We start from the raw sequence: 12672 nt of genomic DNA, 5'->3' as shown, positions 1-12672 counted from the left end.
TGTCTCCAACGGGGAAAGGAGACCAAGAAGAATGGAGCAAAGCGCGGCTTAGCCAACTCATCTACCTGCAGCATGCATCCCACCTGCAAGGTCCCGAAATGCCCCTCCTCGTATTTCGGCGCATTAATTGGGCATAAGCGGGCAGCAACCGAATGCCGGAGGAGGGAGAAAAAGAAGCAGGGAACCTCGGGAGAGACGGGTCGTACGGCTCCTGATCAACAGCAACAGCAGCAGCAACAACCATAACCACAGCACATGACAAGCACCGAGATCCTGGCCGCTGGCCGGGCCACGCGAGCGAAAGTAACCGAAAGGATGTCATGTGAGCGAGCAGTCTCTGTCTGTTCTACTATTTGACTTCGCTAAACAAGGGCCTCATCTGCCTTATCTTCACCTCAGACTAAGGTGCATACATTATGCTTGGAACCGGGAAAAGAAAGCTCTGCTGCTGCGGGCGGGTGCAGGAAGGTTCGCTGCAAGAAAAGGAAGGCAATATTCTGCATTCGTATTGGTACCGCACACTAACTACTCTCTGTGGCAACACCCATACAGTTTGGGACTGACTTGGGGTAATTTGCCCATCTTTCGTCCATTGCGGCCGCGAACAAGGCCCAGGGCAAGCAACCCGAAGTTGCAAGAAAACCACCGGTCATGGCCGTCCATCCCCCCCCTGACCCAGACATCGTGGCCCATTTTTCCTTCTTCTTTAGGTTCCCCCTGTCCACCGTTTCCACTTTGATAATCATCAGGTTTCCTCATGCGTGACGACACAACTCGTGGCTGGCCTGTCTGCACGTCCACTTCGGCATTCGTGCCTTGATGGGTGACTCTTCATCCATCCATTCCATCCACGGTGGGTGGGCATGGCAAAATTGGGTAGTCCAAGACAAGACAAGCAAAACAAGTAGGGCTGGCATGGAGAAGAGTCCGGTGTCGCCGCCGCGTCGCAGCTGCCAATTCGATGCGCCCGCAACCAACAATCAACCCCCCTTCCAACATCCATCCTCGTCTTAACATGTCGGACTACATGCCTCTTTCCCGCAACCACATTTAGATCTCGCCCATCACCACTCCCCCCCCCCCCCCCCCCCCCCCCCCCCCCCCCCCCTCCTTTCCTTCGATTCATCCACACTCGCCCGTCCAGTCCTCCTCCACGTTGTTGCTGTTGTTGTTGTTGTTGTTGTTGTTGTCCCCTGAGCCTGTTCGCGGCCGCCCACCTCCACTGCTTCTGAAACAGCCTGACGCACCCCAGGGGCTTCGCCCTCGACCCTCGATCCTCGACACTCGGGCCCCCCTCTTTGCCCACCTCTCGAACCATTCCCGCATCGCGCCAGTCTGTTCTGCTTATTCGCACAGCTGGAGCCGACCCTCACCGTATCGTGTCTACACTAGAGCCAAGGGTTGACCCCTGGCCACGTCTCCACTGCTTCGAGAAATTCCATCGAAGGACCGTCGTTTTTCGGATCAACCTCCCACATACACACAGGGCCACGTCCTCCTCCCCGGCTTCGCCTCCAAACCTGCCCTTCTCCCTTCCAAAAAACCTCCTACCGTCACTTGGACCTCACCTGTCCTTGCTCTGGCTGGCTTGCCCTCTTACTCTAGACGCTCTCCCAGAACAACCGGGCACACCCTTCCACCCTTTCCAAGGCCGCACGATTGGCATTTCGCAACCTGCTTGTTTACTCCTGGACAACACCCCTACCGCCTCTCTCTGACCACACAACTGGCCGCACGTCCGTCCGTCCATTGTCCCATACATAAAACCAGGCCGCCTCCCACGCTCGCGCCCACTCCCGATTCACGATGTCGAACCCTACCCCAGCCCAGGAAGAATTCAACGCGCTGCTAGCAGCAAACTCTCGTGACGAGAGCAGAGTACACCCCGAGGATCGTGACCACGCCCGCCACGAGCAACAAAGCCTCGACCTTGACGAAGACGAGATCCATCGCAACTCCCAGATTGACGCCGCCATGCGCATGCCAACTCTGGGCCAGACCGGCTCCGATCTGAAGCTGCCCCCGGCCAGCTTCGATGCCGGCCGTACGACTGGCGTGAAGGGCGTCATTGCCGATGCCCGCAACTACGAGAACGCCCGCAAGACCTCCTTCATGAGCCGCGCGCGCACGACGGTGCGGCGCTCCATCTTCGGCTTGGACGACCTCAACTCTCAGTCCCACCCATCACAGAAGAGCGGCAGCGAGACGGACGAGGCCAACGGCAGCGACTCGGACGACAGCTTCATGCAGCAATGGCGCGAGAGCCGCCGGAGAGAGCTCGAGAGCGAGTCCACCAAGGTCATCAGGAACCGGAGAACAAGTCCTAGCGTGCGAATCTACGGCCGTATGGATGAGGTGGACGCCTTGGGCTACCTTGACGCCATTGAGAAGGTTGCGCGGGACACTGTCGTTGTCGTTTTTGTCTATGACCCGGAGGTAAACATCCCACCACCACCACCACCACCGCCACCATCACCACCAATGATTGTAGAGGAGCCATTGCTGACAATAGACTTGCAGTGCGACGTATCTGCGACGATAGAACAGGCCATGATGGCCCTAGTGTCGCAGCACTCAACGATACATTTCGTCAAGGTTCACTACCTTGATATCGAATTCGATAACGCTGCTGTGCCCGCAATCTTGGCATACCGCAACCAGGGTGACATGATCGCCAACCTGACTGGCATTATCGAAATGATCCCTGACGATGAGATTTTTGGCACCGACACGCTGGCACGCCTTTTCCAGAAGCACGACATCCTATGAGACACAGACAAGAACGAAAAGAAAGAAAAAAACCCACATTCCCATCCCTTCTGTTACGATACCCCCCATTTGCAGCGCGTCAGGCATCGCGGGCATGACGAACCCCTACCCCTTTTTTCTTCCATTTTCATTACTTTTTGGGTGAACTCTGAATCATCGCTCGGTTTTCGGGGTGGAACGGAGTTTCTCTGGGATATCCTCGTCGTCTTCGCGACAGACGGGTTATACACCTTGATATCATTGGTTACGAGAAGAGATTCATGTCTTGTATGTCGGTTCATCACGCAGGAGAGACGTCTTGGCATGTGATAATATTCGGGGTCTGAGAAATCAAAATGTAACATTACGTGGCACCGGCATCAGAGGACTGTATGTTTGCGTTACGATTTGGGTAATGCTCTGTAAAGTATCAATGCTTTTTCTGCGTATCCATTCCCGGTTTCATATCGTGCGTCGACTCTACTGTGCAGCCAGTGAACACATCTAGAAGCCGTTTGTGATATCCAAAATTTCATTGTTAACGGGAGGAGAAGACTACCACGTCGCGTACCGTGGCAAGGACAAGGACAGGGAGCCCGGTAGTTTCCGCAAACACTGGCGCGGTTTTTGCTCGTCGACATGACTGCCGGCAGTTGGGAGGCGCGAGAAACAGGTAGGTTGGGGGTTAAGACTGGAACTAGCTATCCGTGGTCTGGCGCCTATGATCTCCAGAGCCAGGGGGGGGGGGGAGCGGTCGGAGAGCAACCAGGCATCAGGTCTTTGACTGCATCTCACCCATCTCATCCGGTTTCAAGAATGACTAAATTAGAGCGCGAACATGGGCGATGTGAATCTCGGTTGCGGGGTCCGGCCGGGGGTTCAAGGGGGAGCAAAGAGAGGGCGGCACCAGCCCGGGGCTTGCGTTGATGTCGATCCCGTTTGCTTCAGCCCTTTGCGTCTCGGATCTTGGGTTCCAGGCATCCCGGGATCTTCCCGTACTTCATCACGTATGACTGGGGGGAGGCCGGAGAATCCCCTCGTATCCCCCCGGTTGAACGGAATGTTTCTCTGGGTCAGCGCCGGCAACAACACAAAAGACCGCGTTTGCTGCATTCGATGCCTCCGTGCCGGGCGGCGCCAGGAAAACGAGGCGTATCCCGCGGTCGTTGGTCCCTGCCGTCAGGTGTGCTAGTGATTGCTTGTCGGTCGGGATTGGTTCGAGAGCGGCATCCCACCCGGCTACGTCTACGACGTGACATCTAGTGCACATGCCGACTCGCGACTTGAACCTGGTAGCATTGCAAAGGTCGCAATGACACGACGACGTAGTTTCCAAAAAGGACTCACAGGTAGGATGGGAGCGAACACGCCCTCAACACAGCGTGGGGTGTCGGATCGGAGAGGCTGTTCAAGAGACATGAATGATGGTGGCAGGGTCCCTGGAAGGGGTCGTTGAGATCTTCTCAGGAGTTTGTGCGCGCTGCCACCTGGATGGGACGAACGGTACAATCTCAACAGGAGAGGCGAGCCGTCAACAATACGTGGCCTTGTAACCCTTTTTCTAGATCGCGTCGATCTTGGGACAAGGGCCCTAGGGAGTGCAGAGGTGTACACGATGTACCGGTAGATTTTCGCAGCCTCGTTGGAGTTGCAGTACATGGCAGCGTTGAACTGAATTGCGAGCCGTCGGTGGTCCAGCTGACTTACCGTCTTGTAGTTCTTCCATTCTCTCAAATCCCCGGAGTCATGAACATAAAAGGAATTGAGGTATGCGCCGCAGAATATTCCATATTTTCTCCCTCCGATTAGCGATGCCAAGGCCGCCTTCGCCTTGTGAGTTATACACAAGAGTATGTGACGTAGGACTGAATAACAGCCAGTGTTAATTCGAGCAAGCGAATAGACAAATTCGACCTGGAGAAGGTTGAGAATAGGAAAAACAAGCCCTGGGGGCGGCTTTGACTCACAGCTTTGTGCAGATGGCGAGCGAACGCTGCAAGAAGGTTGATTCGGCGCTTGACGCTTTTTGACGGATTACTTTGAGACTGGCCGTGGATAGATATCCTGTCAGCCTCGATGGCACCATGTCAGTGATGCGAGCCAGCTGCCGCCAAGTAGCCACGAAAAACGTCCTCGGCGATTCTCGGTGAAGTTCGGTGTGGGACGGAGGATGGGCCGTATTGGGTTGGGGGTAAATCTGTTTCCCCACTTGTGATGCACGGCCACAACTCAAATGTGGCAGAGTGAATTAGGGAGCACCTTGCTAGCCGCGCATACTGTGTCCCTCAAAGAACAGTACCACACACCCTCTTCCTCAGGCTCAGACATGCGCAACACCCCAGCTGCCAGCTGGCCACGATATGTGCCTTGATAAGAGACAGAAGGACGGCACGATTTGAAACAGTCGAGACATTTGGGACTGGCACACCCCAAATCCAAGATGGGGGTCCCTTCCTTGGGCCCTCCAGTTCAGTCGCGTATTGTTACGATTGCAGCGAGGCAGCGAGGCGTCGTCGTGGTCCCGTTTGGCCTCCCCCCGTGCCTTGGGCTTTGCCCTGCACATTGGATGACCCGAACTTTAGGTTGGTACCTTGCTTCAGCCTGGAAGGGGATGACTCGGAGCCTCTGAGCTCGATACGGCGACTCCACGACATATTGATATTGGCACGATGAGCTATGAAGCGCAATGCCGTGTTGTGTTTTTTTGGACGATTTCACCCATGGGCCAGCGGGGCAGCCAGTGAACACAGCACAGAGCGAGGGAATGAGCTTTGAGGGACAGTCACCAAACCGGGGGGCCGAGGGGTGATGTCGGGAGATGGGCGGATCCGTCTCCGTCACGATGCCATTTGCCTTTCCATTCGGCTAGCCTAGTGCTGGTGCCAACAGCAGTCCCAGGCGGGGTGATGGTGGACTTTACCCCACCTCACCATGTTCACCTCACACTGCCAGGTCGCAGCGGCGCATCTGCGCGCTGATTTCCCCTCCCAAAACCCCTCTGTCGGTTATCGATAAGAGGGCGGGTGCAAGTAACGATGCGGATCTGGTGTAATTAATGGGGACCCGTTCACCCCAGTGACATTCCATTTGCATTTGCATTTCACTCGAACGCGAGCCTTTCCCGAGTGACGCAATCTGGACAGCTTTACGAGTGCACGACGTGTTCCTCAGTGTTGAAATGGGTGCCGTCGTTTGCGCCTTCATTTCATCCTAAACCGACCCCGCCCCCACCTCCCAAACCACATGGCAGGCACCTGGCCAAAATGGTGACAAGTGCACGCTTGCTTACCAGCTGCTGGCTGCTTTCCTGCCCCTTCCTTTTCAATGTAAGGTAGGTAGGTATATGGTGTCGACACCTGCCCCCTCCGCGGAGGAGGTACCTTTCCAGACTGCCTTGCCTGCCTGCCTGTCTCGTCTTCGCCTTTCTGGTTGCCTGCCTAAGTATGTGTCTGTCTCCCCTGATGGTGCGCCAGTATGTCTCTCTCCGCACACCGGCCATCCGCGCCATCCATCTATTGAAATACAATCCGTCATAATCATCCACCACCTCCTTTCTTCTTCCTCGGCTTTACTCATCTATTACTACCTGTCATCATCCAACAAGCCAGGACTCGAATAGGGGGCTTCCTATACGGATAGCAAATCTACACCGTCAATAGACAAGACCCCGGCACGCCCAACACAGCGCGCTTGGACGGCTAGGACCAGACTTGTGAGCAACGCCAACGGGTTAGTATAGTGTACCTTGCCTCTTATCTCTGCCGCGACTTCCTGATAGCGGCATCCGCGTGACGTGCCAAAGTCGCAGTCACCTCACTTCACCTCCGATAAACCGACCGCCATCTCATCCCATCTCGTCCTATCCTTCCCCTTCCTTGCCCTTCCCTTTCCCTTGAACGTTTCCCCACCCCGCGCCTCTGGATCCCTTGAGGCAGCACGCTCAGCAACAACGGCGAGGCGCCAGCACCGCACAGCACGTTCCTCTTCGGTTTCTCAGTAAGGTGGGCAAGCAGACGCAGGCAGCACGCACCTGCCACCGAACCCCCGACCGTAGGCAAATAGCCTTTGACGACGTCCCGTCACCAACCCATCCACCGCACCTTCCTCGATCCTCCAGGTCACATCTTCCCAAGGCTCAGCCAGAGTTAGTTGATCTTTATTTTCCCTCTTCATCCGCAAACCGTCTTCTCGCCTCTGCTACGACTTGGAGATATTCAACTTTTTCGACACAGGTCGCTTGTCTCGAGGAAACGCAGTTCTTCCAACGTCCCCCCCCACCCACGTCTGCTGTCAGCTCGTGACTTGTTCCATATCCCGCTTTACCCCTCCATTCACCACCACCACCACCACCACCACCACCTTCTTCCACCACTCCTACAACGCACCGCCGCCGACATCCGGTCCCCTCTCATTTCTTCCAGCTTCCCGACTCCTCGAGGTATGACGGGATAACATCGAAGGCTAACCCTTGATATCTCGGCATGGAAGAGCAGTATAACGGCGATCCCACCCGAGACGTCGAAACAACCACAGATCCCTCCAGCTCCACGACCCTTTCGTCCTCAGAGCTGACTTTGAGATTTCCCCGCCCCCAAGGCAACCGTCAACTTGCTAGCTGGATCTCCTCCAGTGAACCAGACATCATGAATCCTACAGAGACGCCCGATGACGACTCGGCGTTAGGCGAGTCCACCTACGAGCTCATCAATACAGATGACGAGAGCCAGGATGGTCGAGCCACCGAGGCCGAGTCCACGAGCTCCTTCGACTACACTCGGATCGATGACGTCCACAGCCTTGCCGGTACCGAGCATACAGAAGATATGACCAACCACTCCGATACCGACTCGGACGAGGAAGACGAGGAGAATGCCGCCGAAGACCGGTCTCGAGCGTCATCTATCCAATACGCCGAGCAGAGCCTTCTCAACCCGTCATCGCGTGTTGCTACACCCCCCTTGGCGCTGAGAGATCCGTCGATACCTCCAACCAGCCCACTCCGTTGGTCCAGTCGATCGAGTTCGACGAGACGCAGGGCCCGCTCCACCTCAAGCAGGTAGCAGTCAAGCATACCATCCATAGTTTCACAGAGGAGAAGTCTGGCTCTATTGCCAAGGCTCTCAGGTTCCCGGACAAGAGCAAGCGTCTCTTTGCAGCGGTTCGCCAAACCATGGCATCTGATTTCTTGGCCACCAGGGAGCCGCTTCGCATCATGTACACTGGCAGCCACGGCGCCAAACACGACATCATCTACAAGATCTCGTCAGCCTTTACTGCGTCAGCCTCCGCGGATGAGTGCGGCATCACCGAGGACGATGGTATCTACAATGTCGTGCCCATCTCATCCCGCGGCTCCGCCAAGGTTCCCGAGGTGGAGCTGATGAAGACTTCACAGTACCAGATCAAGGTCGAGAACTGCACGGCGGCCAGGGAGATCATCTACCAAGGAGAGCGATTCCCCGGCGAAACTGTCTACTCAATCACCATCGACGGTGATCGAACTTTCCAGTCGGCGTTTGCTCCCAGCGGCTCCATTGTTGAGCCAGCTTGGACCTTGCCGCATGTGGCCATCTTCTACGTTACTGAGAACGACGACGAGGCCGCCCAAAAGACCCGTGTCGCTGCTTGGCAGTTTATGCAGCGTCACGCTGTTCCTTGCATCTTCATCTCAAACGCGGAGACCTTCCACGAGCCCACTGTCAACTGGAACGACATGATCGACCAGCACGCCATTCATCTGTGTGTGGAATCGTCTGATCGTGCCTCGCCTTCTGTCAAATTACCAATCGACCTGACGACTTTCCTGAACATTGATGCCCGTCAGATGAACCGCAACCTAGCATATCTCACCGGCCTCTATGACGCCGCAGGAGAGTCTGCGAAGAGTGGCGATTCCGACATCTATGTCCAGGCGACGAAGATGATGCGGAGCGTTCGTCGGCGCGCCGTCGACGCCACGGGCGATCTCGATCTGTGGAATGTCGCCCAGACTTTGATGCTCAGTCTTGGTGTGATTGCAACTGCACTGCTTTGCAATTACTTTGTGGCAGGCTCACCGGCGCCAGCCCTGTCGACGGTGACCTCGACTACGCCTTCGGCCCAAGTGGCGTCTACGACCTCGGCGTCGGTCTCCACTTCGACCATCACCATCAACCTGACTTCCACGACGACGATTCGCGTACCTCAAGCGAAGACATCCCCAAGCAGCACAGCTGTAGCACCCTTCGCAGAGTTGGCAGATTTTCTCGCCGACAAGTTCCCGGAATCTCAGAAGGGATACGTCTGCTCGGCAGAAAAGTTTGGGCGCAACGAAATCCTCATCAAGATCCCCTCTGGTACGAAGACATCCTGGCTTGCCAAAGACTCGATCACCATCGATGTCCTCAAAGGCGAGAGAGCTGTTAAGACAAAGTTCTCTTCGATCGATGAGGGCATTCTCATCGAGATCCCTAAGTCGGAGGCGTACGGTGTTCTCACCATCGCTGTTAACACGACCCGGAAGCCCAAGGTCAATGAGACGTTCCTTATTGACTTTGGCAAGACCAGCCTTGAACGATGCCTCGGGTACGGCAAACTGGTTGCTGATCATGTAATTGATGTGGCAAGCAGCGCTGCACGGCAAGCAGAGGAGCAAGCCATGGGTCTCGCAGGCTTGAAGGACACCGTCATGGCCGATATCAGGGAGGTATCTGCCCGCTTCACCACCGAGGCCGCTCACACAGCCAACGCCGTAAAGGAGTCATACCAGAACTTGCAGAACCTCCAGGAATCGCGCAAACTGCGGGACCTTAAAGATCAAATGGATATCTTCGTCACCAAGGCTCAAATCAGTTCGAGACTCTTAGTGCTAAAGGTACTACAGAAGACGGAAGAGCACGGTACTTACCTGGACAAGGCGAAGAAGCACATGGAAAAGCTGCGATCGCAGGCGTCCGAGGCCAGCAAGCAGCGACTGGACAAGGAGAGAAAGGAGTTGCGAGCTCGTCGGAAGAGAGAGCGCCTGGAGGCTAGATGCCAAAGTGGCACTGGCTTTTCTCGGTGGACCCAGCAATGCAAGCAGCAAGGCTAGTTTACCGTATGTGCATGAACAGAGATACCTGGGAGGCGGGTTATTAGGGACACGGTACGGACTGGACTGGAGTTATTGGTGTGGGTTTTGTAATGGCCGTCTCAGCTTTTTGCTTCGTACACCTCTTAACTGTTTAGCTATTCATCACTTTCCACCGCGCTTACCCCAATATCATTCTAAGATGCGAGCCGGGCTGGCGAGGGAAGTTGAGCGCTTACGCGGTTCCGAACAGCCTGTCGCTTTTTAGACAGTCGACATGCTTTTCATGGAACAGACTGAATCGATAGAATATGAGCAGGCTTCTGCAATGACCCCCTATGTTTTTGTGATTATCCTACTGGGTACGTGACGTTGCGCCCAAGTCTTGTCGTCCAAACTTTGTCCCAAGTCGATGGTTGAAAAGCTTCAGGGTGATTGGTGAAAATTAACAATAACAAAAGTAAACTCCCCAAAAACACATTATGAAATCACAGCGCTTCTACAGGTTGACTGACTAACAATGCAGCCCGCCTGGGAAAATGTCTTGATGCAACATGCTACTCGAGGACGAGAACCCAGTAAAATTATTCACTCCAATAGTGCGGATAGGGCCGGGCGACGACCAAGATAGCGTTCAGATGCTCGTCTCCAAATCAGGGACTCCCTGGTGGCAAAGACAGAGGGCATAATGATTGGCCGCGTGAGTCCAGCTTGGGCTTTGGCTCAGGTAAATACCCACAGGGTCATCCAGCTGTAGCAAGTACAATGCCATGTGATTTGGGTGGCAGGGTACTTTGCCGGTAGCAGGTTGACAATTGCCTGGGCACCAAACCGCAAGGGCCAGGCCCGCCCGACACCCCTCTTGTTGTTGACTTTTGAGTGAGGGGCTGTCTTTCCTCATTTTGTCCAACCCACTCCCAACTTCACCTTGACTGAGGAAACAAATTCATCTTTTGCTTTCCACTCTTCCAACCCCCCTTCGCGCCCTGCAGAACATACCGCTACTAGCCCTGGTAAGTCTCGTGTCTTTTAGCCTTGCTCCCCTGCAGACCGCTTCCTGCTGGTTTGGATGACGAGCGTCGATGCTGCCGTCCTGGATCGAGGAGGGGCAGATTAGGCGGTAATGCAGAGTGATTCATGGGCTAATGTTTTCTCTTCGTCCCTTGCCCACAGATCCAAACATCGTCACCCTCAATCACCTAAACCACTTCGCAAAGAACCAACAACATGTCTGCCGCCGAAGCTACCGAGCCCAAGGTCGAGGAGACCAAGCCCGCCGAGGTACGACGCCCCCTTTTTTCGCATGCGCCATCAACCGCGCCTCGTCTCGTCTCGACTAGAGCAGCACCTCCCTCGCCGCACATACATGGTGCCATGCGATGCGCATCGCCCCTCCCCTTGCACCATCGACCGGCGATATAAATTTGGATGTCTGGATGACTAACGTGCCCATCCGCAGACCACCGGTGAGGCCGAGAAGCCTGTGACCTCCTCCGCCGTTTTCTCCATGTTCGGAGGTGGTGCCAAGAAGGAGAAGAAGGAAGACGAGGAGCGTGGCGACAACTCTGGCAGCGCCAAGGCCCAGCGCGAAGCTGCCGCCGCCGAGAAGAAGGAGGGCGGCGAGGTACGTCAAACTCCAATATCCAGTCCTGCAGTGGCAGATGCGTGTGCGGACTTGAGATACTAACATGACCTCACAGGCCGACGAAGAAGCCCCCGAGTCCGAGGATGTCCACTTCGAGCCCGTCATCAAGCTGACGGAGAAGGTCGAGGTCCAGACTAACGAGGAGGCTGAGGAGCAGCTCTTCAAGATGCGCGCCAAGCTGTTCAAGTTCGTCAAGGAGACAACTGAGTGGAAGGAGCGTGGCACCGGTGACGTCCGCCTGTTGAAGCACAAGGAGAACGGCAAGACCCGTCTCGTCATGCGCCGTGACAAGACCCTCAAGGTCTGCGCCAACCACTACAGTATGTGCCTCTGAATTCCTGCCATTGCGTCCCGAAACATGCTCACCTTTTTGTAGTCGTTCCCGAGATGAAGCTGTCCCCCAACGTCGGCTCCGACCGCAGCTGGGTGTGGAACGCCGCCGCCGATGTCAGTGAGGGTGAGGCCGAGGCTGTTACCCTGGCCATCCGCTTTGCCAACTCCGAGAGTAAGTTGCTGATTGATGTGAAGCTGCCTTGCTGCCAGGAAGCTGACATAACGTAGACGCCAACCTTTTCAAGGATTCTTTCCTCAAGGCCCAGAAGGACAACGAGGAACTCTTCAAGGCTGCCGAGAGTGCCTCTGCCCCCGCCGACGAGTAAATTTGCCCAAATCTCCCATGTCCGCGAGAAGATGAGGATGGAAGACCCCCATGCGCCGGGCTACCATGAGAAATGCCCCCCCTGCGACAACACCGAAACTAGCACCCATTGTCAAACTTGTTTTTACACCCCCTGATACGAGGCAGGATGGAATCACTTCGGTGAGGAGAAGCTGGAGAGTGCAAAAAGACTTGCACCGAGTGGTGTTTGTTTTCTGGCATTTGATAAAGTGGATGGATAGGCATCAAGGCTTAGGAACAAGACACTCTACACAGCACCAATTAACAAGAATAAAGTCCCTTCCCATTTGATTAGACGCACCCCCGAAAAGGAGACAGACGGGCAGAAGAATCATACCCCTCGGCTCCAGTATCAAGACCGTCACCCCCAGCGTCTTTAGTCGTTGATGTGCGCACCATGGAGCTGTAGTTGCTGGTGCTATTGACATGAATGCAATGCGCCAAAATTTACCTTTAAAGGTGCTTTGTTCTTCTTCTCATTGAATGATTAGAGTGCAGGTCAACCCTGGGCAGGAGGTACTGCCATTCAATTAAAGTCCTTGCTTCCCCGCA

The 12672-nt window shown here is 55.2% G+C and overlaps 3 protein-coding genes across 3 annotated transcripts; all 3 read left to right on the top strand.

Moving 5' to 3' along the window:
• Positions 1-1806: 1806 nt before the first annotated feature.
• Positions 1807-2769, top strand: ColSpa_10049 (uncharacterized protein; the record flags this gene model as incomplete). The annotated part of the gene is made up of 1 exon (XM_049276261.1): positions 1807-2769. One exon carries the CDS (start codon positions 1807-1809, stop codon positions 2767-2769), a length of 963 nt encoding a protein of 320 aa, XP_049132218.1.
• Positions 2770-7391: 4622 nt separating this feature from the next.
• ColSpa_10048 (uncharacterized protein) lies at positions 7392-9817 on the top strand (the record flags this gene model as incomplete). The annotated part of the gene is made up of 2 exons (XM_049276260.1): positions 7392-7691; positions 7742-9817. 2 exons carry the CDS (start codon positions 7392-7394, stop codon positions 9815-9817), a joined length of 2376 nt encoding a protein of 791 aa, XP_049132217.1.
• Positions 9818-11023: 1206 nt separating this feature from the next.
• Positions 11024-12100, top strand: ColSpa_10047 (Ran-specific GTPase-activating protein 30; the record flags this gene model as incomplete). The annotated part of the gene is made up of 5 exons (XM_049276259.1): positions 11024-11077; positions 11256-11349; positions 11477-11761; positions 11818-11946; positions 12003-12100. 5 exons carry the CDS (start codon positions 11024-11026, stop codon positions 12098-12100), a joined length of 660 nt encoding a protein of 219 aa, XP_049132216.1.
• Between the last annotated feature and the right edge of the window lie 572 nt (positions 12101-12672).

Source organism: Colletotrichum spaethianum, assembly GCF_022836535.1.
Source record: "Colletotrichum spaethianum MAFF 239500 DNA, contig32, whole genome shotgun sequence".
Classification (NCBI taxonomy): domain Eukaryota; kingdom Fungi; phylum Ascomycota; class Sordariomycetes; order Glomerellales; family Glomerellaceae; genus Colletotrichum; species Colletotrichum spaethianum.
This window is presented reverse-complemented; position numbering and strand designations above follow the sequence as displayed.